The sequence below is a fragment of the Quercus lobata genome, chromosome 10, assembly GCF_001633185.2.
Source record: "Quercus lobata isolate SW786 chromosome 10, ValleyOak3.0 Primary Assembly, whole genome shotgun sequence".
Lineage (NCBI taxonomy): Eukaryota > Viridiplantae > Streptophyta > Magnoliopsida > Fagales > Fagaceae > Quercus > Quercus lobata.
In genome coordinates, this window is record NC_044913.1 from 51,154,319 (window position 1) to 51,181,417 (window position 27,099).

Genomic DNA, 27,099 nt, shown 5'->3' on the forward strand with positions numbered 1-27,099 from the left:
CCCCTCACGTGAGCAAATGTGAAATTGAAGAAACAAAATTTATAGTTGAAGTGTTACTTACATAAAATAATTACTATTACTTATATGTTTTTTTAAATATATGTTTAAAATTTATATGTTTATAAATATTTTGAAGTTATTTTTTCAAAATAAAAGACTAAATTATACTTTTGTCCCTTAACATTTGTGTTATTTTCATCATGATATCTTTAATTTGAGATTTTTCATTTTGATTCACTAAGATTGATTTTATTCTCAAAATGGTCATTTTGAATAATACTTCCATAATGTGATTGGTGAAGTTCTCAAAGGGAAGAAAAGAAGTAAGACCCTTTTCTATTTTAAATTTTGTATTCATGAACTCCACCGTTTCTCATAAGCTACAACACACCACCCCTCATGTGAACAAATGTAATATTGAAGGAACAAAATTAAGAGTTGAAGTAGTACTGACATAAAATAATTATTGTTGCTTATATGTTCTTAAATATATGTTTAAAATTTATATGTTTATAGATATTTTGAAGTTATTTTTTAAAAATAAAAGAGTAAATTACAATCTTGTCCCTTAAAGTTGTGTTATTTACATCATGATCTCTTAAGTTTGAGATTTTTCATTTTGGTTCACCAAGATTGATTTCATTTCAAAACGGTCATTCTACTCATCGTCATGATTGATCTAGCCATTTAGTACAAACAAAAGGACATAATTTCTTTTGTTTTGTTTCTCCTCTCTTAATGATGAGATCAATCATGAGCATTAAGCAACATGTTGATTTTGTAATTTTATTGCTTAATTAACTTGAAAAAAAAAAAAAAAAACTTGAGTTTATCGGTATGTTAGATGTCCTCTTAGTAATTGATCTAGAATCTCCACAAGAACTCTGTATTTTCTTGTGAAGCTTCGTAATTTATTGGCTATAGCTAAAAATTTAGCAGCCATAGATTTATACCAAATTTATTGGCTATAGCTAAAAATTTAGCAGCCATAGATTTATACCAAATGGGGTATACAAACTTTGATAAATACCAATTAAATAGCAATGAAAATAAAATCTCAACTTTTGAGTTTATTACTTGCCGAATATGACATAAAAGACCCCTTAGACCCATTTGATCTTCCCGGCCCCGCAAGTACAAGGAAATTAAAATGAGCTTCTTTCTTCCCATTTTATTTAGGAAAAATAAATTCGCTAGTTTAATGTTTGTGGCTAATCTGGCCGTTAAGAGAGTTGAAACATGACAAAAGAACAAATGTCGTTTTGTTGCTACTTGGTGGCTATATCAATCATGAAGATAGTCACAAAGAGTGCTTTGATAATAAAATCAATCTTAGTGAACCAAAATGAAAAATCTTAATTTTAAGAGAACATGATGAAAATAACACAAATATATGGGTCAAAAGTGTAATTTAGTCTTTTATTTTGAAAAAATAACCTACATATATTTATAAACATATATTTAGAAACATATAAGCAACAATAATTATTTTATACTCAGGTGGCGGGTGGTATACTGTAAAAAATGAGAAAGAGTTGACTTGATGAAACAAATAAAATAGAAAAAGGGTCTTAATTCTTTTCTTAATTGAAGAATTGATCAATTGGTATTTTTATTCTTTCTTTATTTCTTTTTTATAATTACATCAAGGAGAGGAGATTTAAATCTTGGATGTGCAAGGTACCAACCAACTGAGCTAAAAGATTCTTTGGCAAATATTACAATGATTCAAATGATTTAATACATTGATGATAGGCCAAAAACGAATTGACCCCTTGTGATAATTTAATCAATTAATTTAGCTAAGTGAATTAATTATGTTAATTAATCATGCAAACGCGTGGTAGCACAAACAAATCACCAATAAACTAATTGTGCAGCGGAAAATAAATAACATGGTGATTTGTTTACGAATGGGGAAAACCGAACGGCAAAAACCCCATCAGGTGATTTTTAGGTCACCATTCCCGAAATTCCACTATCATCAAAACAAGCGATTACAAGTAAAAGAATCTTAGTACCTTATACAAACCTACAGTTGAACCCTTACCCCAATACCTAATTGAACTTGTTCTGTAGTGATAATTTCCCTTTTTGATGCACGGCTTCCAAGTATGTGACTAACCAATGCGCAGATCCCAGTACGCGACTTCAATCACCAACTAGAGAAGATTGTTGGCTGTAAAGTTCTTCAGTTCATCCCAACAATGAAGATCAAGAAGATGCTTGGTCACAAAACTCTACGGTGCACATACACAGCAACTTCTTCACAAGAATGATGAACTAGGGCAAAACTTTGTCTCCGGTTACAAATTGCTTGAACAAACTTTGCTCAACGCTTGTGCAACTTGTATATACTTTGACGGCCCTTAAAATAATCTTTTTATATGTTTAAGGTTAGAAGAAAAGAAAGCCCAAACACATAATCAAGGATTAGAGTCAAAATAGAACTGGAATTTTGTTTTTCATAAAGCTCGACAGATACCTGTCTGTCGAGATGCTGTCGAGTAGCTGTCGAGACTCGGGGCTAGAACAGCTTCTTAAGCTCGATGGATAGCTAGCTGTCAAGCTTTAACGAACAGCACTTCTTCAGCTTGAATCTTGGACAGACTTGCATGTCTTCAACACTTGATCTTGAAACACAGTTTCTTGAAGTATTAAACACATCCTAGATCTACCCAAATACAAGTAAAGTGCGTTTTGTCAAAAGATAAGCTAATTACATAAAATAATGACATATGTTCCTAATAAGTGAATCACATATGTCCTAACAATTGACATCATTGTGAAGGGGCATAGTCAACAAATTTTACTCAAGGAACAATAATATAATATGAAAAGAATATTAAATTATATAGGGTAATTCTATGGTACCTCAGTACCCACTAGTAGGCAACCTGCTATACCAAGTTAGCAAAACATTACATTTGATGGTTCTATTCTCACATTGTGTAGTTCCAACATCACATGGATTTAGACTACAATCAAGTTTATATCCAAACTTTATCCTTTTTTAACATGATATTTTCATACATTTATTCTAATTTTATGTAATAATTTTTATTTTTGGAGAAACTTTAATCCCTCATGATTAAGTTTTTGCTACACTTATTATGTTTATTTTGCTTCTATAAAAATTTAAACATCATTTTATGTAATAAGTTTTGTTTCTATGATTTTTTTTTAAAAAAATAGGAAAGTTTAATCCTTATTATTATGTGCATTTAGGGCTCACCCAATGATCGGCCCTTGTGCACCTTATTGACAAATTTTAATTGCAACATTTTGACTTTATAAAGATTGCACTAAAACAAATTGGTTAGAGATTTTTTTTTTTTCCCAAAATAGCATAAGGGTTTTATTGTAGTCCAAACTTTAGGGGGGAGAAAATGTAGAACGTGAAAATATTTTGAGACAAAATTGTGACACAAGCTAATTGCAAGGAGGAAATAATTTGTCTACAATACGTGCAAGAGTTAGATTTTAGACGTGCAAAGTAGGTGACCTAAAAGCCTAACAGTACATTTGAGTGTCAAAGGTTTATAGGCAATAAAAATGTAAACTTTAACACTAAAACAACAAAAGAGTATAACGGCAAAAGGAAGAAAGTAGAGAACAAGTATGATGTACATGGAAAACCCTTTGAAAGGAATGAAAAGCTATAGCGAGTGAAGGACATAATATCCCTCACTCTAAAAGCTATGTATTATGTGAAAGTTTAAGGTTTTACACATAGTGTTGTTCCCAAAAACCGTCCTTTTTGCCTTTCTTTCCTATACCCAAATTTCCAAGTAGTTATCCAAGACTATCAACTAGTGCATCGATAAACATAATTAACAATTAAGTAAAAGCACAAGTAGTAAGAGAAGAAGAGTGCAAACATAAGATAACACGCGATGTGTCATCAAAGAGGAAAACCGAAAAACTCGGTGGGAAAACCACTCTGTGGCCCTACAAGCCGAAATGATCCACTAGCAACTTAGTTAGAGTACATAAATATAAAGAGACCGTCCAATCCTAAGCTATCCACTATACTTGAGCCCTCCAAGCTTAAATCTTCCAACGAACTTCTTCGAATCTTGTCTTTTCTAGCTTCTGGGATCCAGCAATTAACACCAATTGCTTCTACCAAAGATTGGCATGAATCCAATGGTTTCCAAATGCTCCAAATCAACTCCTTACACCAAGAATGGGTGTGGATTGTGTTTAGGCTAAGTTCCTCTAATAGGATACGAAAATTGAAAGGGAAAATAGTGAAAAGAAATCTGTAGAAGATTGCTGAGTGACAATCTATAACTCTCCAATGGATTTCTAGGGTTTTATCTCTGAAACTCTTCTTATAATTTTGTAAGTAATGTGAGATTTTATAGTGGGGTTAAAGAAAGAAAGTATCACATATGAATTCCAGCTGTCAGTGAGTTTTGTGAATTAGTCCCGAGTTGGCCAAGTCACGAAGTACCTCTAACACAACAATCTTTTGAACTTCCATCATGTGCTTCTCATGTAGCCTTTCGTGGGTTGTAGCAGTCGCAAGCCAATGAGTAAGTCACAAAATTCCCTATCTTCACAGTTCTTCACCAAACTGAATACTACACCCATTACATTTAATCCCACAAACATACAAGTAATTAAATGATTAAACAAAATACTATCAAGTTTGACATGGAATTAAAGCCAAGAAATACAGAATTGAAAATCACAACTTTACATAGCCTACTCACGATTTATTTAAGCCCATGACATAGACACGTCGAAAATAAGAAGGAATCTTCTCACGATGCAACTCAACCTGCACGCAACCTAGTTAGCTCACGACTTGCTTAAAGACAGAATTGAAGAAAACTTTCTGCTCATTGGGCAACTAAATCATATAAGCCAATACTCACATTCTGCATGGAGGACGTGAGAAAAACAGATAGACTAGCTTGTAGAGCATAGTGAGCATATTTTCTTCATCCTACCTTGTTGAAAGGTAACCATGGACTTAGAGAAATGCCCCACATTCTCTCTTCTTCATACTTATCACCATTAACATATCATTGAGAGGATTTTGTTTTCTTCACTCCCATCACCAAACCTTGAGTGTTGTGAGCTTGTTGAAGGGTTGGAAACCATTTGGAAATAAACCGAAAATTCAAGAAGACTTGATAGCTTCCCGGTCTCAATGCGTGGACTTCATGACTAGTTGAAGAATGAACTCGGCGAAATCGGTTGCTAGCTGGAACATGAAGGGCTTAAGTACTTACGGATATTTAGGCTTGGAGGGTCTATATCAATCTTGTACGGCAACTATTTTTGTAGTGGAGATTCCAATGGTGTTATCGACAGAGAGGTATTCATCGGCGGGGGGGGGGGGGGGTGTTAATTTGATGTTTTGTATGGTTTGCATATTTTATTCTGCATTTTCATATTGCTTTTTTTATTTTTATTTTATTTATGCCTTTGTTCATATAAAATATGAATGCAATATGAAATTCGGTTAAATCACTTATATTTGGACTTAGTGCTAGTTTAGGATTAAAAAGTGACTAAGACATACAATTTAATTTTTGGGTTTAAATATTGTTATAGGGTGTTAATTGCATTTTCAATAAGGTTTGGACTGAAATGAAATCCTTAGAGTCCTTTTAAAGTGCACTCAACGATTTCATTTAAATGCAAACTTTAGAGGTCAAGATGTGAAAATCCATAAAGCTTATGGAACTCAATTGTTAAGTCAAACAATGGGGTAATTTGTTTTTGTAATATATATAAGATTAATTTGTTAATTTGGATAGAAGCCTATGAGAGTATAAATTGTAACAGTTTCATTTTAATCCAAACTTTAGAGAGGTCCAATATAGTAATTGAAAACTCATGGACTAAATTGTAACATAGCTAAACTATGAGTGGCTTAATTGTAATTTGCCCCTCCCCCTATATTGTTAATTGATCTAACATGAGTTTTGACCTTTTTATTAAGAAAAATACTATGTTCACAATATTTTCATAATAAATTTTAGGTGACAGGTTGTTTTTTACTTATATTAGTGGGCAAGAAAGTAATTTCAATTATGGGATCCAGATATTAAAAAAAAAAAAATAATAATAATAATAATAATAATAACCTGTCATCTAAGGTTTATTGTGAAAATATTGTGAAAATGTTGTAGATGTAATATTTCTCTTTTATTAATTCTGTCAAGACTTCAAATGTGAATGCATAGCTGTATTGGCTGCAGGACGAATATTCAATGATGATGAACTACCACACTCACATGGTTATGTTCCCATTTCATAAGGCATGTGTGCAAGTTGATGTAGATCACTATTCTATGTAATTCTACAATCTACGTCATAATTTCTTCTATGATTTCAAAATACTTCCAAATTATTTTTAAAAAACCGATAAAACACGGCTGAAAGCCTGAGGTTACCTCACCTAACTTTAATTCCTTTTGCAAATTCACTGACAACTGATGAGAATCGAATCATGTCCATATAATTTCTGTGCGTAAGGCATGTTTTTGCGTCGGCATTGAAAAATATTAAATTATGATAGCTTTACATTATGGTATACATGTATTAATTATAAGTTGATCTCAATGGGTAATTTCCATATACAATAAATAAGAATACAGAAACAAAATTGAAGTTGAATTGTGAATCTATATTTGCATTGGCTTCGGACAAATTAAAGATAGACACGTTAACCGTAATTCACATGCAATACCGCGCCCATACGGTGGTGAGGCCACCTATTTCAAATTTCAATAATAGCAACTTTAACTGCTCCATTCTTTTTAGTACATTAACTACAAACTATACGAGTTTTAATTTGTCAAAATGCGAATAAATATATAATCATACTGAAAAGAACTATCAAGAGAGATTGTAGGAGATTTTTCTTTTATTTTCTTTACTGTTTCACATGCAGGGGCGTAGTCAGGATTTTTAAATTGGGGGGACCGAATTACATGTTTGTACATTAGTCATAACTCATATATGTATGTGTACGTATGTGTGGGATAGATAGTGTTAAAAGAAATAAAGAAATGAAGCTTAATGACTAAGAATGCCACCAAAAAAATCACTAGTTTAAGCAAAACAATAAACTTTTAGCGACTTTCACATTTGAACACGCATAAACATAGTGCACTTTTGTTTACTTAAAAAAAAAGCATCTTGACAACTTTTTTTTTTTTGTTTGAGTAAACGTGTGTTTTGTTGGATAAAGTCCACTTGAGAAACTAAAATATTTTAATTGTAAAAATGGTCATATTTCAAAAGGAATGCTATAAAGAAATTAGCATTGTATGATGCATAAGACCCACAACAAAATAAAACATATGACAATTGTTTCAGTCACTTGCTGAACCAAAGGCTAATGATTGAAGGGTAACTAATACTTTTACTTTGTTTTAGTCATTCTATATGCCATAATTTGCTAGACAACCCCACTTAGCTAATTATCTTCATTACTTCCATATACTTTCTTTAATCCTAATAGTAACATGCTCTGGGTACATCCAATCATCAACCAATAAGATTGAGACATACTTATGGTATCAAATAATTTTTATCACTCGTGCTAGTGTGTCATTCTATGTAGTTTTGAGAGATAATTGCCTTAGCCCTTTGATCGATCATACAACCACAACATATTTAAAAGGGGAAAGGGAAACTAGGGGTGTGCAGAAAACCCACCGACCCGCCAAACCCGACCCAACCCAACCCGACCCATCGGGTTGGGTCGGTTTTTTAGGCTTGGTGGGTTGGGTTGGGTTATAAAAAAAAATTTTATAGCGGGTCGGGTTGGGTTTGGGTCATAAAATTACAAACCCACCAAACCCAACCCGACCCACCATATTTAATATATATTTAAAATATATTTTATATTTAATAAATTTTTAAAAGAAAAGTCAATTGTAGGGCACTTATATATATATATATTTAAATATATATTATATATTTAATAATTTTAAAAAAAAACTAGCTGTAGAGCAACATTTTCTCAATTCCTCCTACTAATACTAATTTAATATATATAAAAAATATATTATATAATTAATAAAATTTTTTAAATAACCAATTCTTCCTATCCTATATAAAAGCCAATTAGTTCACACAAATCCTAATAAATTACTATTATTGTTTAGTCATTAGTGTTGAGCCTTTATAGAGTTACATTGATACTAATCTTTAAGTTTTTTTAATATATTAATATTAATATTTTTTTTTTACTCAATTTAATAATAATAACAATAAAAATTTGTCAAACCCATGGGTTCAACCCGACCCATGTGGGTTGGGTTGGGTTGGGTTGGACTTATGTGATGGGTTGGGTTGGGTTGAATTTTTTTTGACCCACCATGGTGGGTTGGGTCAAAAAATCCCATCAACCCAACCCAACCCGACCCATGCACACCCCTAGGGGAAACCACTAAAACTAACATTAGACTAGGTATGTGAATTTTTCAGGAGGGGCCAATTAATACATATGCAGGGGCCAGCTTGTTTTTATATAGTATTATATAGGGGTTTCAAAAGCTTTGGGGGGACCATGGGCCCCCCAAGCTTATGTGTGCCTCCGCCCTTGTTCACGTGATAAAAATATATAACCACACTGAAAAAGTCAAAGTTTTATAACACATTTACAAAAAATAACTAAAAATTATGTGCCTCTATATAATACATGAATATATTACCAAACTCCAAATGAATTACACAAAGTCACAATTTTATCAAGAATAAGCAACAGATCGAATTTAGGCCTACCATGCCTAGGGCGTGGCTAACAAACCTCAAGTGCCCAACCTCCAATGGAATTAATTATGGCCTAGTTGAGCATAGCAAGATTGAGTCACCAACCATTTACAATAAAGTCTCCCAATTTAACATGGCACCCCAAACACCACGAATAAAGTAAACTCCATACTTGAGGCATAGTTAATTGATCTGAAAAACTGTTAGATGATAGGATGAGCTAAAACCCAGTAAGTAGCATAATTAATAGTGGTGGAGAAAATGCAAGAATAATTATACAAGGTAGCACCAAGTATATAAAAAATTATTTTCATGAAACTACATACTATGTATTGTGAGCAATAAAACCTTTTCCAAAAACCAAAAACTAGGAAATCCATCACAAAGTAGAATGTCAAAAAGACATCATACTACCACATAGATAGGTCAAGGGATCCACTTATTTACAATTGATATGATATTGTCCTCTCTGGTATGTAGTCGATTTCTTGACCCCATGGGCAGCAACCTCACCTATATCCTCAAGGTTTTGCCTCTCCCCCCATGGGCAGCAGAGAGAATGCGTCAAATAGGACCTCTTTTGCATGTGGTCTCTTTGCCCATAGGCAATAACCTCACCCACACACAATTAAGGAACCTCTTCCCCTATGGGCAGTAGGAAAGAACGTGTCATACAAAGTGAAAAGGGCACTAACTTGGATCTGACACTATTATCACAAAGACTACGGAAATTAAATTGGGTGATTACCATGAAATCACACAAGGCATTAGGTTAAAACAGCATAAAACTCACAAGATACATGTACTTTCAATACATAGTTTATTTCCCAGGTAGTTTCAGAAAAATCTTAAATAACCAAAACTTCCACAAAGTTTGTAAGGTTTTCAATTTCATTCTTTGTCAATAAGATTTTCTATCAATTTCCCAATAATAAAAGTTAAGATAGAACATCTTTAGTATTTCCAAGTAATACCATAAATCCATGAAATCCATTGTCAAAGGAATTCATAGATGATTTTCTTTCGCATGCCAAATATTCATGCATTTGCATTTCCCCATATGCAATATCAAACATAAAACATTTTTCATATATAATCATATATAGTAGGGTCACAACACGACACGCTTTAGAAAAAAACATAGTTCCATAAAGAATTTTCCAAAATGTGTTTAACCCAAAAACAACGTTTTTGGCAATGTGATTATTTATCTAAAAATCCCATTAAGAAGCTACTTACATCGGAAGGCCAACCAATTTACCTCAGTTGGACACCAAAAAATCAACCAATCCAATCACTAGGTCCATCGCCAAGAATATCAAAATCTAGAAACACAAGTCAAGCCTATCAATAACAAGGTTTATCACAAAGTACTATTACACTTATCTCCATAAATTGGAACTATCCCCTAAAATTGAACCAAAGGCCCTAAAGTCTAGCTTGCATGTGCTAAGACAAGTACCCCTTCCCAAATAGGAACCAAACAAGCATCCATGAAACTTATAATGCTAACACAATCAAAACATTTATTTCTCTACCACAATAATGTGCACTCATAAGATAATATAACAAACATCACTTTAAAGATAATATAACTTACATCACTTTAAAAATAAAGGCAGCTAAATTCATGAATCTCTTTGGGTGCTAAATAATAAGTTTAAGCCAAGATAAAATCAACCAAGGTTTGGGATAAATTCCATAATTTCTCGACGTTTTAGTCTTGCTTTCATTTTCAATACATAACAAGCCAACTGTTTTGTTAAATTCGTTTGGTCAATGAAAAGTTATCTGATTAATTCGAATATTTAAGGGAACATTCCCTTATATGTATACAATGTACCATAGAAAATTTAGCTCAAAACTACTTTTCTATAATTTATTAAAAATATGGAACTGCAGCTATCTCAAATTTATCCCTGACAGCTATAGTCTATAGAATCCAAAAGAAAGTTGCTATATTTTTAATACTAGCCCAAATGCTTTAGACATGATTTATAGTACAACCACATGTGTCAAAGCATACTAAAAACAAGGGATGAAGCCTATAATCTCATTAAACAATCACCAAAACCAAAAATCAAGAAACCAAAACTCATAACTCATAGAGACAATTTATCAAACACTTAGCATACAAAAAGCACATGCTCACATTACTTGCACAAATTTATAGTTAACACTCTACTTGCACCCACATATGCCAAAGTCATTTCAAAATACAAGGAAACTCTCTTTCAAAAATGAACCCCAATCTCCCATATTAATAAAAAACCTACATGATTCTCAAGAAACCCAACTTACATGGTTACCATACAATACATCTATTTCATCGCATTAAGTTAAAAACCTTCGATCAAATCTTAATGTCATAACAAACACAATGCAACAACCCCTAAAACAAAACCCACAATACCAAAAAGCAATCCAATGGAAATAGGATAAATATCCAAAGATATTAAAAGGCGGGTCATGGAGATTAATTTTACCTTAAATAAGATGAGATATGGGAGCTTAAGAGGTTCTTATGGAGTTTTTTGAGTAAAACTCGCCGGAAAAATAATTGTGGAGGCAAGGGCAGACCTTGGATTTCAAGTTAGGGGAGCCGAAGTATAAGGGAAAAAAAAAAAAAAAAAAAAAAAACCCAAATAGGTATTCATATAGTATTAACAAACTATCAACCAAAATAAATATACAATATAATTATTTCTTAATACATTAAGATGCAATCATTTGTGGGTTCTAGTTAGCTCATCTAGTATAGTCTTTGATGGTTAAACAAAATATTCAGGGTTCAATTCCTGCTTACACCAAAAACTTATTAGTGTCTTGGTTTGATAATAAAGAGCTATTATCAAAGGCGAATGTCATAGGTTAAAACTCTCCCTCACTCTCAGAAAAAAAAAAAAGAAAAGATGCAATCATCTACCAACAATGACAAAAAAATAAATACAAACTAATATTGTTTCTTAAGAACACGGCTATTGCAAAAAAATATATATATATATATATATATATTTTTTTTTTTTCATAATTCAAAACTTACTTTTGCTACTTTAATATAGCATTTGAAATGTCTTATATAGTAATATTTTTGGTATTTGGTATTTTAAATACTAAATATTTAGTATTTAGAATACCTAATGCTAAATTTTTATTTTAAAGTTTTGTTTTTGTTAAATTTTTTAATTGGGTTGTTGCTAATTGGGTTAAACTAATTAAAAGGGAGGGGGTCTAAATTTTTGGAAGAGGGTGACGCAACTTTAAAAATAAATAAAAAAATATAACAAATAATTTTTTTTTTTCCTCTAGGAGATACGTGTTTTGTGCCCGTATGAAAACTTTGAAAAGTCGAAAGAGAAGGAAAGAGGGATGAGCCGCCAAGAGAGAGAGATAGAGATATGTGTGATTGGTAGGGGAATAAGTCGGTAAGTGGGACACGTGTAGCGGTGTAGCTCAAAATATCTGACCTTCCTTTCATTTTTTTATTTTATATAACAAGACCTCATGCACTCCCGTATGCGATCTCTGCTTATATATATATATATATATATATATATATCTATATTGATGATTATTCCTTTATAACTTCTAATCACTAATCAACATGAGTCTCAAAAAACTTTGTGATAAGACTTTATCATACGTATAAAATAAGTATAGATTTTTTTATCTTTTTTTTTTTTTTAAGGATATTGTTATTGTGTTCATCCTTATAAGAATTTAAGCATAGATTAAATTTTCATTATTTTTTACAATTTTTCTTTGATTCCTTTATAATTTATATATTGTGTTGGTTTAAATGAATTTTTCTCATGCTTTCAGGGGATGGACTTTAGATAAGATGTTCAACTTTTATATGCCAAACATTGACTATAAGTCTTGTATACGGAACAAATAGAGATAAGAAATTAAGAATATGGTCCATTTTGGCCAGCCTTAGCTTGATTTGTCTAGATATCAATTTTCTCTCTTGACAAAAGTCCAACTTATTTTAGGTGGAAGTTTCCTTGATTATTACTTGTATACAAAATTCCAGGATCATTAAATTGGAATAGGTCCCTTACTAAACTAATCAATTAGAATAGGATGAAATTTCTTCCCATCCACACTAAACGTTGTGTACACACCAAATTTTTTCGGCATCTCATAATGATATGTTATTGATAGGTGTCATCTAAGTCCAACATGATAGAGAGTTGTAATTGAGACTATGGCCCATAAGCTTTACTATTCAATACTTTGCGAGAAACATTAAACACTCGTTTGATGTAACATGAGACAATGGAATTTGACATTGTATACATTGGGGTTTGTTCTTGATGTTGTGAAATTGTTGTAGGTACTAAGAAATCTAGTTTGATTAGTTGGCAAGTCATGTTCTTTAATCGTGTAAAGTCTATAACGGAAAACTTGTGTTCCTACAATAAATGTTTTGGAGAGAAAATTGTTTGTCTCCTCATCTCATTGGGACCCTTCTATTTATACAAAGGAAAAATGGTTCAATATTCCTAGGTGTGACTTAGTTACATGGAATTTTTGTGCAAATGTGCCTAGATTTCTTTTAAAAATTTAATTATAATTTTAAACTCTAATTTGGTGATTTTTATATGATTTCATGTGTTCTTAAATAATCTGAATGCTATTTCAGTTTGTGCAAATTATAGAACATAGAATTGGCAATTTAGCAACATAGGCATAAGAGAAGGCACGTAGTGGTTTAGGAAGAGTAGGCATTTAGTTATAAGGGAAGAGGAGTAGGCATAAACATAAGAAAACCTTTGGATGGAGGAATAAAGAAAAAAAAAGTTTTTGATGATTAACATCCCTCTATCTTGTCCGTTAGTCTTATTTATTACTAATTAAAATCTATTTAGTTTAGAAAATAACTAATGTGGCATCTAATAAGTGCAATAAATTAAGAATGATGTATTTGATTTCAAAAAAAAAAAAAAATCAATTATCTTTTCAAAGAGAGTGTCACTTGGCAAAACCTCATGCTCTTCCGCATAAGGTCTCTACTTTTATATATATATATTGATTGTTGTTGCTTGTTAGTCTTTTGCATCCTCATTCCTCTATTGTTTTCCAAATACTTACAGCTTATTTCTGACTTTTACCTGAGTACAAACCATAGAAACCATGGCTGAGGCTATCCTTGCTGATGTTGCTAAGAGAATACTAAGCAAGCTGATTGCACTTATTACTGAACAAATCGGCCTTGCTTGGAGTTTCAAGGAGGAGCTGAGACGGTTGCATCAGTCAGTAGAGATGATTCAAGCTGTGCTGGCTGATGCAGAGAAAAGGCAATTGAGAGAAGAGTCTGTGGGGCTTTGGTTGCAGAGGCTTAAAGATATTGCTTATGAAGCTGATGATTTGTTGGACGAGCTTGATTATGAGATTCTTTGGCAAAAGGTAGAGATCCGAAACCAAATGAAAAGAAAGGTACACTTCTTCTTTTCATCTTCAAACCCTATTGCTTTTCGTATCAAGATGGCTAACAAGATTAAGACTATTAGCGAATCGCTAAAAAAGATTAATGAAGAAGCAAATGGATTTGGACTTACTAAAGAGAGATTAGTAAATGCAGATCCTGAGATTATCCCAAACCGGGAGACAGACTCCTCTCTTGATCATTCAGGAGTTGTAGGAAGGGAAGATCATGTCTCAGAAATTGTAGACTTGTTGCTCAGTGCAACCGATCAACAACTTTTGGTCATTTCTATAGTAGGAATGGCAGGTTTGGGGAAGACAACTTTAGCAAAACTAGTATACAATCATGAGCTAGTATACAAATATTTTGATGAAACAATATGGGTGTGTGTTTCTAATAATTTTGATGATAAAAAGATTTTGAGAGAGATTCTTGAATCTCTTATCCATAACTCAAGTACTTTAGAAAACAAGAATGCAATACTTGAATGTCTTAAAAAACAATTGCATGGTAAAAGATATCTTCTAATACTTGATGATGTATGGAATGAAGATCCTCATGAATGGGATACTTTAAGGAGTCGTTTGTTAGAAATTAATTTGAATACAGAAAATAGAATTATTGTAACAACCCGTAGTGACAAGGTGGCGGAAATCATGAAGACATCTCATCGATGTCACTTGAAAAATCTATCAGAAGATGAATGTTGGTTCATAATCAGGAAAATAGTATCTGCAAATGAAAGAAATCCATTAACTAAAGATTTGGAGGTTATTGGAAGGCATATTGCCAAAAAATGTGGAGGTGTTCCATTAGTAGCAAGGGTTTTAGGAGGGATGATGTCACACAAAAAGGAGAAAAATGAATGGTTGGAAATTCAAAATAGTGAAGTTTGGAATTCCCTACATGATAGCAATGAAGTGTTACCGGTATTAAAATTAAGCTTTGATAATCTTCCATCATCATCTCTTAAACAATGTTTTGCATATTGTTCAATTTTTCCTAAAGGCTATGATATGAAAAGGGAAGAATTAATTCAACTTTGGATGGCTGAAGGGTTCCTTCAACCATCTCAAGGAAGTGGTTTGGTGATGGAGGATATTGGTAACATGTATTTTGATATCTTGTTGGCGAATTCCTTATTTCAAGATGCGAAAAAGGATGCATATGGTAATGTTATCAAATGCAAGATGCATGATTTGGTACATGATCTTGCACTCTCAATTTCAAAATTTGAGACCTTAATTTTGCATGGGGATTTGGGGGGTGATATCAACCACATACGGCATTTGTTCGTCCAATTTGATGCCAAAATTGTACCAAGAATGCCATTTTTAAAAGGTGTCAAGAAATTGCGCACATTTGTTTCTGAACACGCTGTACTTGGTAATATGTTATTAGGATTTGAATGCTTACGTGTTCTAAAATTATATGGAAAGAGTATAAAAGTATTGCCAAGTTCAATTGGTCAGTTAATACATTTGAGACTTCTTCACCTCTCAAGCACCTCCATCAAAGTATTGCCAAAGTCCATCACCAAGCTCTACAATTTGCAAACTTTAATAGTCAAATATTGCAATGCCAAAGGGCTTCCAAAAGATCTAAAAAAATTGATTAACTTGAGGCATATTTATATCGATGATGAGATTGAGCGAGCAGTTAAATATATAGGGCAATTGACCTGTCTACAAACATATCCATGTTTCACAGTGGGTCAACATGCAGGTCATCGAATTGAAGAATTGGGACCCTTAAATCAACTTATAGGACAATTATACATCCGTAGTCTAGAGCATGTGAGAGATAAAAAAGAAGCCAGAGGTGCAAATTTAGTAGAAAAGGACAAAATATACATGTTGAGATTTTGTTGGAGTAAGGAAAGAGAAGGCAATGGCTATAATGATGAAGAGGTGTTGGAAGGTCTCCAGCCTCACCAATATTTGAAAAGCTTAACAATCCAAAACTATAAAGGAAAGAAATTCCCATCATGGATGTTGACAAGTAGCATTGCAAGGGATGGTTTTTCTCTATTTCACAATTTGATTGAAATCATATTAAGTGGCTGCAGCGAATGTGAGGTTCTTCCCACTCTTGGGCTTCTACCATGTCTTAAGGTTCTTGAAATAAGTGATATGGATAATTTAAGATGTATAGACACTAAGTTTTACAGCAACTATAATGATGGCAGTTGCAAAAATGTGTTGTTCCCAGCTTTGAAAAGACTTATTTTATGAAGGGTGCCCAATCTAGTTGAATGGAAGGACGCAACAGAGTCAACAGAAACAGGAATGGTTTTTCCTTGCCTTGAGGAGTTGATTATTAAATTATGTTACCAACTAGAAACCGCTCCATGTCATTTTCCATCTCTTAAGAAATTAAATATTTTCCAAACCTGCAGCAGGCCATTCGAAAACATTTGCAGCAAGCTTACCACACTCGAGTCCCTTTGTATTTCTAATATTTTAGAATTTGCTTCTCTACCAGAGCAGCTTTTGCAAAACAATTGTAGTCTCAATGATTTGAAGATAGAGAGTTGTGCTGATTTGGAGTCCATCTCACCACATGAAAACGTATTCTGTGCTTCTCTCCGATCACTCAAAATAAAGAACTGCACAAAGTTGAGTTATTTACTGCACAACTTCATTTCCCTTGAAGAGTTGATAGTAGTGCGTTGTCCTAATCTGAAGTCATTTCCAAGTATAGAAATACAAGATGTCACGTCCCTTCTTCGACGCTTGGAGATATCAGAGTGCGGTGTTGAAGCTCTACCCACTGGACTGCAATTATGTACGTCCCTTCAAGAATTGAAGATAGAGGGAGGTCCTAATCTGATATCAATTGCAGATCTAGGAGAAGAATTACATTCCCTTACTCAACTGAGAATCTATAATTGTCCTAATCTGATATTGATTGCAGATCTACTAGAATTGCGTTCTCTTAAGAATCTAGGCGTTTTTGATTGCCCAAAACTGACGGGTTTGTCAGAGGGGTTATTGGATTGCCTCACCCACTTGAAGTCTCTGGAGATTGGTGGGTATTTTGAGGAGCTGGATGCTTTCCCCAGTCTCAATTCCATCCAACACTCACACGACTCCCTTGAAATATTATATTTGCATGGATGGTCTAAACTCAACTCCCTCCCGGACAAAATTCAACACTTCATTTCCCTTAAATATCTGTACATATATGAATTTGATGGAATAGAAGTTTTGCCCGAATGGTTGGGTAACCTTTCTTCTCTTCAATACCTGTCTCTTAACTCTTGCAAGAACCTGATGAAACTGCCCACAGCGCAAGCAATGCGACGCCTCAGATTAGAGAAGCTGGAGATTTGGTGTTGCCCCAAATTAAATGAATGTTGTGCAAAGGGGAGCGGCCCAGAGTGGTACAAAATTGCCCATATTCCAGATGTCGATATCAATTGAAAATTTGTCGAAAACAAAGCAGGTTGAACAGTTGGTAAGTGTACTCATACCTCAAATCACTTGCTTTTTATTTTTAATTATATGATTCTAGTTGAAATCAGCCCAGTTTGTCTCATGCCTAGCATAAAAGATACCTGCAACTTTTTCTTTTAAAGGAACAAGTTAACAGATGTCTTAAAAGTATTAGTTTAAGAAATATTTTTACAAACTTTTTATGAGAAAAGAAAAAAAAACAACTAATTTTTAAACAACTTTTTTATATTTCTTATGAAAGTTGTATCCAAACTTTTCTAAAATATCCATCAACAAATGGCTAAGTCACAGGTTAACTGTATCCAATATAAAATAAGTTGATCAGAAACTAACCGACACTATTTATTGCCGCCAATTTCTTTCTCTCTCTTATTTGATTGCTCATATACCATCTTATTAGATATATTTTATCCTCTATTCCGTTTCCTATATTTATTTACTTTTTTTTTCCATTTATTTCTTATTATGTCCCAAAAGGAGCGAAATGTTGAAAGTTCTCTTCGAGTGCTGCAACAGATCGATATTCAATCAAGAGACTCTCCAGATTACAAAAAATGGCAGATATTTTGGTATTGCCTGTCCTAGAAAAAAAAGGGAAAAGAACCCATATTACAGAAACAAAGTGGTAACTGGTAAGGCCATCTCCTACTCTTCCTTTTCTCTTACATATTAATCCTGTCTCTCTCTCTCTAACGATCAAATTCCATAGGATCTGGCTGTGTAATTCAATAATTTTAGTCATGATGTGAGTGTAGGACCTGTAGGTTTATTCATGGTTGTTATCCAATCGGAGAGGGAGCTCACATGTATAACCTGTAAACAAGTTCAGGTATTTAATAAATTTCTCTTTTTTTTTCCCAAGTCACTATTTTTCCCTTTTCTAACATAATACAATGCAAGATTAATTCTTTGCTTCTAATAATTAAATTCAACACTTGTATGCTTATGTGATAAATATTGGTTTAGGGCTCGGCGAGAGGACACATGGACAAAGACCGAGGACTGGGATTGGTTCTAAGTCGTCTTGGATTGTAGGTCTTGAAGTTGAAGGAGGTGTTGGGGAATTGGGGATGAGATTCAGGGTTTTGAGGGTTGTCATTTGTTGATTCATGTTGGGAATTGAGTGGGAGAGGTACATGGTGATTGTCAATGGTGGGATGGAGTTGGAGAGTCTTCAATGTGTGCGTGACCGAGTGGAGAGACGGGATTTGTGTTTTTATTTATGTTTTGAGGATATGAAGGGTTACACAGATGGCCCTGACCTTCTGTTTCGTCATGGCATGGAATTGGCAACAATGCAACATCCTCATACTGATATGCCATGTCTCCGTAACATTGTACTGGATCTCCCTTGTTGGGCTTTGTGGAGTCTATTTGTGTTTGATCTAGATTATGACCCGATTCGATATAAAAGTGCCATAGTTTTTAATGAGATTTTTTCTAAAGCTTAGTCCTTGGAGCGGAGGCTTGCCCTGAGAAAAATTTTTGTCCTATTTTTAGTCCATTCTGAATCCTGTGCGTAGCAAAAAAAAACTATTGTTTGGAGATTAGGGTTTGGTGTGTTGTTTTGAGAGAAAAAAAACTGTACTATCACATCTTGTATTTTTCCCTTTGAATAGTGAAATCACTGCAACTCCGTGGACGTAGGCAAATTGCCGAACCACGTAAATATTGTCTTGTATTGTGTGATTGTTTTTTTTTTTTTTTTTTGGCATCTCACAGATCTAGGAATTTTGTGTATATTTCCTAAACCCTTTTATGTGCATCCGTATTTGACCAGGTCATTGGCTCATTGCATACTTTTCTACCACTCAGGCGTTAGAAACTGAATAATGAACAGCAAATTGCTAGGAACTGAATAAAACAAACAATAAATAATAACAGTCATTTTCATTGTGAATAATAGATTTTAATGAATCAACAATTGTAACATGGATAACAAAAGAGACGATATTTTCCTTTTTATCAATTCCATGTTTTGTTAAGTTTAAAAGGAGAGTTTGTAATACTTGGTTTCATCTCATATTTGCATCTATTTTGTATTCAATTTCTGATATATGCAGTTTATTTTAACATCATTGCATTGCATTCTTCGATAGTTTTGCTAAAATTTTAATCCAAAAGTGGTACTTAGCATTTCTTTTGATATAAGAGCCATTGGTAGCTTCTGATTTGGTGCAGGATATTTCTTCATTGTCAAGGGTACTTGACACATGAACCATGTTTGAGTTTGCTCTTCTTGTATTTCCTAGTTGGAGGAATCATATTTTGAGGATCTTAAAGCTTTTGGGGGACTGGTGGGATAACTTTTTCTCACCTCAAGATCTGAATTTTGGGGCACAAGAATGCTACTATCAAGCAGCAAAGGAAGAGTTCCAATTCCCTACTAAAGTGGATGTTAGCTTAGTGGAAGGTTTGTCAGAGCGGTGAAGAATTTGTTGGAAGTTATTGCAATGTGATGCTCACTTTACAGCAAAATCTAGATATTTCTTATTGATTACTGCCAGAGTGACTAATGATTGCTAAGAGTCTAGTGCGGTGTTAAATTGATTACTATCTAATTGGAATTCATTAAAATGTGAGTTCCCTCAAATCTAATCTTCTTTTCTTTTTATGTCACCTTTTAAACAAAATTTTTCCGTAATTATGGAATGTAAAATTTGTTAGAGTGGTTGGGTGACCATTTCGCTCTTCAACATTTGGTACTTATGCATGAACATTTGTTATCTGTGTTAAGGACATATTTTGTGTAATTGACTAATCTTTTAACAAAACGCACTTTACTTGTATTTGGATAGATCTAAGATGTATTTAATATTTCAAAGAACAAGAGTTCAAGTCTAGTATTGAAGCCATGCAAATCTATCCAAGAAACAAGTGAAGAAATGTTGATTTTTTAAAGCTCGATAACTACTCGACACCTCTCGACAGCTAGGCTATCTATCAAGCTCTTAAGTTGTTTCTTATTGCAATCTCAATAGCTCCTCGACAACTGGTGGATCAATTGAGAAACTTTTTGTCCCCTCGACATCTGCTCAACACCTCCTCAATCGATTGAGCTTTTACGAAATTCAGATTTCCAGTTCTGATATTCGGCCCATGCTTATGTATTTGTGTAGGGTTTCTTTTCTCACAACCCTAGACATATATGGCTTATTTTAGAGGTCGTCACATGAGAGAATACAAGGAGAACGAATGCAAAAGATGATCGATGCCTTATTCTCTCTGAAAGAAACTACTGCGTCTTTACGCTTTAAGGTTTTGTAACCAAGTGCTTCTTGATCTTCATTATTGATGAAGTAAAGAACTTTGCAGCCAACATCTTCTTCTAGTTAGTGATTAAGTCGCGTACTGGGATCCGCGCAATTGGTTAGTCACGTACTGGGATTCGTGCATTAAAAGGTGGCATTCATATATTGAAGAGTTCAGAGATTCTGAAGCGGTAGAAGATTTCTACTGTAAGTTCATCTACGGGGATTGTAGAGTCTAGGGACAAAGGTTTTGTACTAAATCTAAAATTTCTCTTTACTACAGTGGATTGCTTTTCAGGAAGGTTTCCCCCCAGGTTTTTACTGTGAAACTAGTTTGTTTCATTGGTTTTCCTAGAACATCATATCTTGTCTTATTTATTTTTCTGTTGCTTGATTTTGACATGATATTGATATTTTTTTGTTTTAACAAGTTTTATTCATAATATATCTAATTAACAACTTGAATTTAAAACTTGTTAATTCTATCAACCGGGATCTAAATTTCCCAACAATCTACCTAGAGTGGATGCCATGTGTCTGCTCACTAAATTGGGATGCCAATCCATTCATAACTAAACCAAATTAGAGTGGAAGCTATCCCTAAACATATTACAACAATATGTGTGGTAAGTTTTCTCAAACATAATCCTCTTCATTTCTCTGATACTCGACTTTAAATCAACTAATTATATTCATAATTGCTTTAACTTTTTCCTTTCTCTAATTAGTTTCCCCAAATATTTTTTTTCTTTTACTTATTTATTAATTAATTATATTTCCTTGATGCGCAGGCACTGGTGACTATATTTCTACTGTGTTCTGCTCGAGTAACAATTGATTAATTTTATGTAGTTTGAATGCACTTTATAATTCTTGCTTGGTTCCGTGTGTTGCTGTTTCAGCAGCCTATTACCCATAAGATGAAATCCATATCCCCATTTCCCGAGCCTTACTTATATAGAAAAATGACCCTCGACCCAGATACGAGCTTGTTGAGCTTATACATATCACCATATCCCAAGCCTCGCTTATACTGAGAAATGACCCTCGGCCCAGATACGAGCGCGTTGAGCTTTTCAATGCACTCCAAAAGAAGCGACAAACTTGCTCAATAGAGGTGAAAAAAATAGCATTTAACGCGCGTTTAACAAGCCTTTTAAGGACCACAAACACAAAAGCCATTTGCTTCTCGTTAAGAGAAAGAAGTTTCTAATAATGACAACCGATATGTTGAAGCAAGGTGGTAGGTGAGACAGGAAGGAGCCTCTGAGCAACCTGATAAACCGCGCTAAGTGTGCTTTTCTGGCCTCTTTGAGTTCATGTGTTATAAGCCAACGTTTTTAAAGTTGGTAAACATTCACTCCAATTATTCACTTCCCTTTCAGGTTGCCTACATTATTTACTAACTCTGTTACATAACGAAAGATAGAAAAAAAAAATTATAATCCATAATATGTATTTTTTTTTGGAAAATATTTGACATGGTTTGTGTTGCTAGTAGGATATTAGCCAACTACAGCAAGAATCTAGTTATATGTTGTGCTCTTCACTTAATCATTTAATCATTGGCAGTGGTACAGTACTCCAGTTTACATGCAACATGAGATTCAAATCAAATTGCATGAAAGGTTGATTGTATTCATTCTTTATTTTTGTTCCCCTCTAAGATCACAAGTTATAATTTTGGGTAAAGCCCTATTACTTTTAAATGGCTTGCTTCAAGATTGCAATGATCCTCTAACTACATTAATTTTATTTTCTCAAGTTTTTTTTTTTTCTTCTTCCTAAAACATTTCTGGTTGTAGGTCACCTGGAACCATTGTATATGTATCTGCTAGTTTTTTTGAATATACCATACTTGCCATCACTAGAGTCAATTATCATGTAAGGCATATGTTTTTCCAGCGCTTATACTGTGGTTGCTTCCATCTCTTATCTAATTAGTAGTGAATCTTTTCTTTTCTAGTATACAGGATTCCTGACAATTCTTATGCTTTTCAAATCTCATATTGTCATGGTTTCCTAACTTAAAGCGTCTACAGCAGTGACTTCAAAGGTACACATCGTGATTAGCTTTTTTACATTAGCTACCATGCCTTTCAACCATCATTTTAGAGTTTAAGAGATAATCAATGACATAAACTATGAAATTACTAGAACAACAACTCGAAATTTAAATCAAATAAAAATAGAGTATATTTCCTCTTTTCCTAAGTTCAAGTTGTGGATTTTTGTAAGCCATATTACTATTTCTTTGTTTTCTTTATCTTCTCTTTTGTTTATTTTACCTCTCAATAGTTTCTGGTTGTCAATTGAATGGTATTGGATCTAAATGTTAATAAATAAATTCAACTTGGCTGCGGTATTTTGACAACCAACAAAATGTCCGGCGAGGTAAGTTCCAGCTTTTACACCATAGTTACTTCCTTCTCTCTTGTACACTAAACAAGGGATCTATTCTACTAAACAGAATTCCTAACCGTTCATCCACATATCCAATCTTATGCAGTTATCATGGCTTCACATAGATCCCTTTACTCCTGTGGCTTGAACACTTTACATCTGGTGACTTGCTGTCTTGCACACTTGATTGATTGTTGAAATCGTGTCATAGATAATCTCTGCTAAGAGTCTCTGCCAGAGTATTTAATAATTCTAGCTTTAACTAATGAAATTTTTATGTTTATTACAGTCTTCTCTTCATCTCAATCTTGTTGTCTTACATGAGAGGCCAACAGTTAGAAGGACAATAGCCTACAGATTGCAGATATTGCAATTGACATATGTCACTTTAAGCTGACTTTTATTTGTAACTATTCAATTTGTATAATTTTGCTTAAAAATTGATTGTTTAAGCAGAAATATGACTGAAATCTTCTATAATGAAGTCAGCTATAACTAAACTTAGCTGTGGTTTTTGTTAGAAATCAACACTAACTCCTTTGTCTCTAGAAATTTCTAGAGTATTATAGAAACTTCTAGAACTTCTCACACAATCTCTCTTTCTAGAAACTTCTAGAGTTCCACTCAATTTACTTCTCTCCGGAATTCTCTAGAAAGTTCTCTTGCATTCCGGAAATTTATCCATGATGCTCTTTATGGATTTCTCTTTGAGATATCTCTAGATACTTCTATGAAGAAGTAAATCTTAGCCACATGTTTATAGAATAGTCTAGAAGCTTGGTAAATAAAGTATTCAAAAAGAAGATGCTAGAAGCTTCAAGTTGGTTTCCTAACCGACATACACCTAGTATAAATAGATGTGGTGGTATGTGAAGAAGTGTGTGAGATTTGTGAGACTAGTGAGATTAGTGTAAGACTAGTGAGAGACTTGTGAAGTGAAGTAGAGTGAAGTGGAGAAAAAAGTAAGAGTTATTGTGTAGTGTCAGTACATAGGTGTCTAGAGAGTTGGTGTGTGTCTTGTAGAAGCAAAGTGTGCTAGAGTAGCTTTGCCATGTGGTGTTAGTGAGTCAAAGCATTAGTGCTTGTAAAGTGTTGTAATTCAAAGAGTTAAGTTTTTAATAAAAACTCTTTGTTCAGTCATTTGTTTAATAATCTAGTGTTAGAGCTTCTGCTAACTCAACAGTTTTATCCAATTTCAATTGTAGATCCTACACTAAAGCATTTTTGTTAGTGATAAGTTCAAACAAGATACAATATGCCGTTTTCTTGCCATAGATTAATGATTATTTTGTTGGAATTTGCAAACTGGCTTTATAAAAAATTGAGTTGATGCATCGCCAATTTAGGGAAAAATATTGAAAATATAGGTATGAATGCTAATTTTAAATTGCTCACATTAACTAATTTTGCAGTCCACCCAGAGGAGAATCAGGGATGGTTGCCAATTGCTAATCAAGGTTGAACAAATTTGTGCACGGCAACATTTCCAGCTTCAAGCTTTAATATTACTCATTGCATTACTTTATCTTGTAACCCATTAAACCCACTGGAAAATCTAATTATATTATTGTTGTGACAAAGTTTATGTTGAATATTTGTTTATGCAGGTCCTGAAGTTGACAGATTTACTAAAATCCCAGGTAAATATAAAGTCCACTTTCAGATGGGAATAATTGAAAGAGTTGGACACTCATTCTTTAGTGCCATTTGTTTTTGATTCCCTGGGCTGGTACCTTGGAAAACATCAAAACCTAATGCCAATTGCATCAGAATCTGAAGTGTGGTGGTCGGTAGAGAAATCGTTGCTGCCTGTATATAAGACTCCAATCTTGATAAAAGGTGGCCTCATCTGCTGCAACAATAGAATGTCTTCTCTAAGAACTAACGTTATATACTGATGGTATACCTTTTGTCATTTTTACTTGCAGTCTCATCATAGTTACCAATAAAGAACTCCTAGTAAGTGTTATTTTAATGTCTTTTCTTTTGTCGTTCAATTTAACCATAGTAGGATACAAAGAAATGTCTTTGTGTTTTTGTGTACCTTGTGCTGTTATCTGTAGAATAGTTTGCTATATCTATAGAATAATTTATCATGATTCATCACCATTTTCACAATTAGGTGTTTTTTGTGAGGTCTAAACTGGGTTATTGTTCAGCACTCCCTTTATATCTGGGAGTTTTATTACAAACTATAGTTCTTCAGCCTTTTGTTTAATTCTTATGCTGCCACATGAAAATGTATTCTTCTGCACTTCTCTCCGGTCACTCAAAATAAAGAACTGCACAAAGTTGAGTTATTTACTGCACAACTTCATTTCTCTTGAAGAGTTGAAAGTAGTGCGTTGTCCCAATCTGAAGTCATTTCCATGTATAGAAGTACAAGATGTCGCGTCCCTTCTTTGACGCTTGGAGATATCAGAGTGCGGTGTTGAAGCTCTACCCACTGGACTGCAATTATGTACGTCCCTTCAAGAATTGAAGACAGAGGGATGTCCTAACGGCAAAAGGAAGAAAGTAGAGAACAAGTATGATGTACATGGAAAACCCTTGGAAAGGGATGAAAAACTATAGCGAGTGAAGGACATAATATCCCTCACTCTAAAAGCTATGTATTATGTGAAAGTTTAAGGTTTTACACAGTGTTGTTCCCAAAAACCTGTCCTTTTTGCCTTTCTTTCCTACCCAAATTTTCCAAGTAATTATCCAAGACTATCAACTAGTGCACCGATAAACATAATTAACAGTTAAGTAAAAGCACAAGTAGTAAGGGAAGAAGAGTGCAAACATAAGATAACACGTGATGTGTCATCAAAGAGGAAAACCGAAAAACTCGGTGGGAAACCACTCTGTGGCCCTACAAGCCGAAATGATCCACTAGCAACGTAGTGAGAGTACATAAATATAAAGAGACCGTCCAATCCTGAGCTATCCACTATACTTGAGCCCTCCAAGCTTAAATCTTCCAACGAACTTCTTCGAATCTTGTCTTTTCTAGCTTCCGGGATCCAGCAATTAACACCAATTGCTTCTACCAAAGATTGGCAGAATCCAATGGTTTCCAAATGCTCCAAATCAACTCCTTACACCAAGAATGGGTGTGGATTGTGTTTAGGCTAAGTTCCTTTAATAGGATACGGAAATTGAAAGGGAAAATAGTGAAAAGAAATCTGTAGAAGATTGCTGAGTGACAATCTATAACTCTCTAATGGATTTCTAGAGTTTTATCTCTGAAACTCTTCTTATAATTTTGTAAGTAATGTGAGATTTTATAGTGGGGTTAAAGAAAGAAGGTATCACATATGAATTCCAGCTGTCAGTGAGTTTTGTGAATCAGTCCCGAGTTGGCCAAGTCACGAAGTACCTCTAACACAACAATCTTTTGAACTTCCATCATGTACTTCTCATGTAGCCTTTCGTGGGTTGTAGCAGTCGCAAGCCAATGAGTAAGTCACAAAATTCCCTATCTTCACAGTTCTTCACCAAACTGAGTACTACACCCATTACATTTAATCCCACAAACATACAAGTAAATGATTAAACAAAATACTATCAAGTTTGACATAGAATTAAAGCCAAGAAATACAGAATTGAAAATCACAACTTTACATAGCCTACACACGATTTATTTAGCCCATGACATAGACGCGTCGAAAATAAGAAGGAATTTTCTCACGATGCAACTCAACCTGCACGCAACCTAGTTAGCTCACGACTTGCTTAAAGACAGAATTGAAGAAAACTTTCTGCTCATTGGGCAACTAAATCATATAAGCCAATACTCACATTCTGCATGGAGGACATGAGAAAA

The 27,099-nt window shown here is 33.8% G+C and overlaps 2 protein-coding genes across 2 annotated transcripts; both read left to right on the forward strand.

Annotated features, from left to right (window-relative positions):
* Positions 1-13,827: 13,827 nt before the first annotated feature.
* On the forward strand, positions 13,828-14,803 carry LOC115964923 (putative disease resistance protein RGA4). The gene is made up of 2 exons (XM_031084150.1): positions 13,828-14,715; positions 14,786-14,803. The coding sequence occupies exons 1-2, from the start codon at positions 13,885-13,887 to the stop codon at positions 14,801-14,803; spliced, it is 849 nt and encodes a 282-aa protein (XP_030940010.1). The 5' UTR covers positions 13,828-13,884.
* Positions 14,784-19,167, forward strand: LOC115963303 (putative disease resistance protein RGA1). Its single transcript, XM_031082261.1, has 4 exons — positions 14,784-17,635; positions 18,112-18,266; positions 18,390-18,463; positions 18,601-19,167. The coding sequence occupies exon 1, from the start codon at positions 14,833-14,835 to the stop codon at positions 16,408-16,410; it is 1,578 nt and encodes a 525-aa protein (XP_030938121.1). The 5' UTR covers positions 14,784-14,832; the 3' UTR covers positions 16,411-17,635; positions 18,112-18,266; positions 18,390-18,463; positions 18,601-19,167.
* Positions 19,168-27,099: the final 7,932 nt, after the last annotated feature.

What these genes read in the sequence shown, in the direction of transcription:
- LOC115964923 (XM_031084150.1), top strand. Translation starts at nt 13,885, where the DNA reads ATGGCTGAGGCTATCCTTGCTGATGTTGCTAAGAGAATACTAAGCAAG.
- LOC115963303 (XM_031082261.1), top strand. Translation starts at nt 14,833, where the DNA reads ATGAAGACATCTCATCGATGTCACTTGAAAAATCTATCAGAAGATGAA.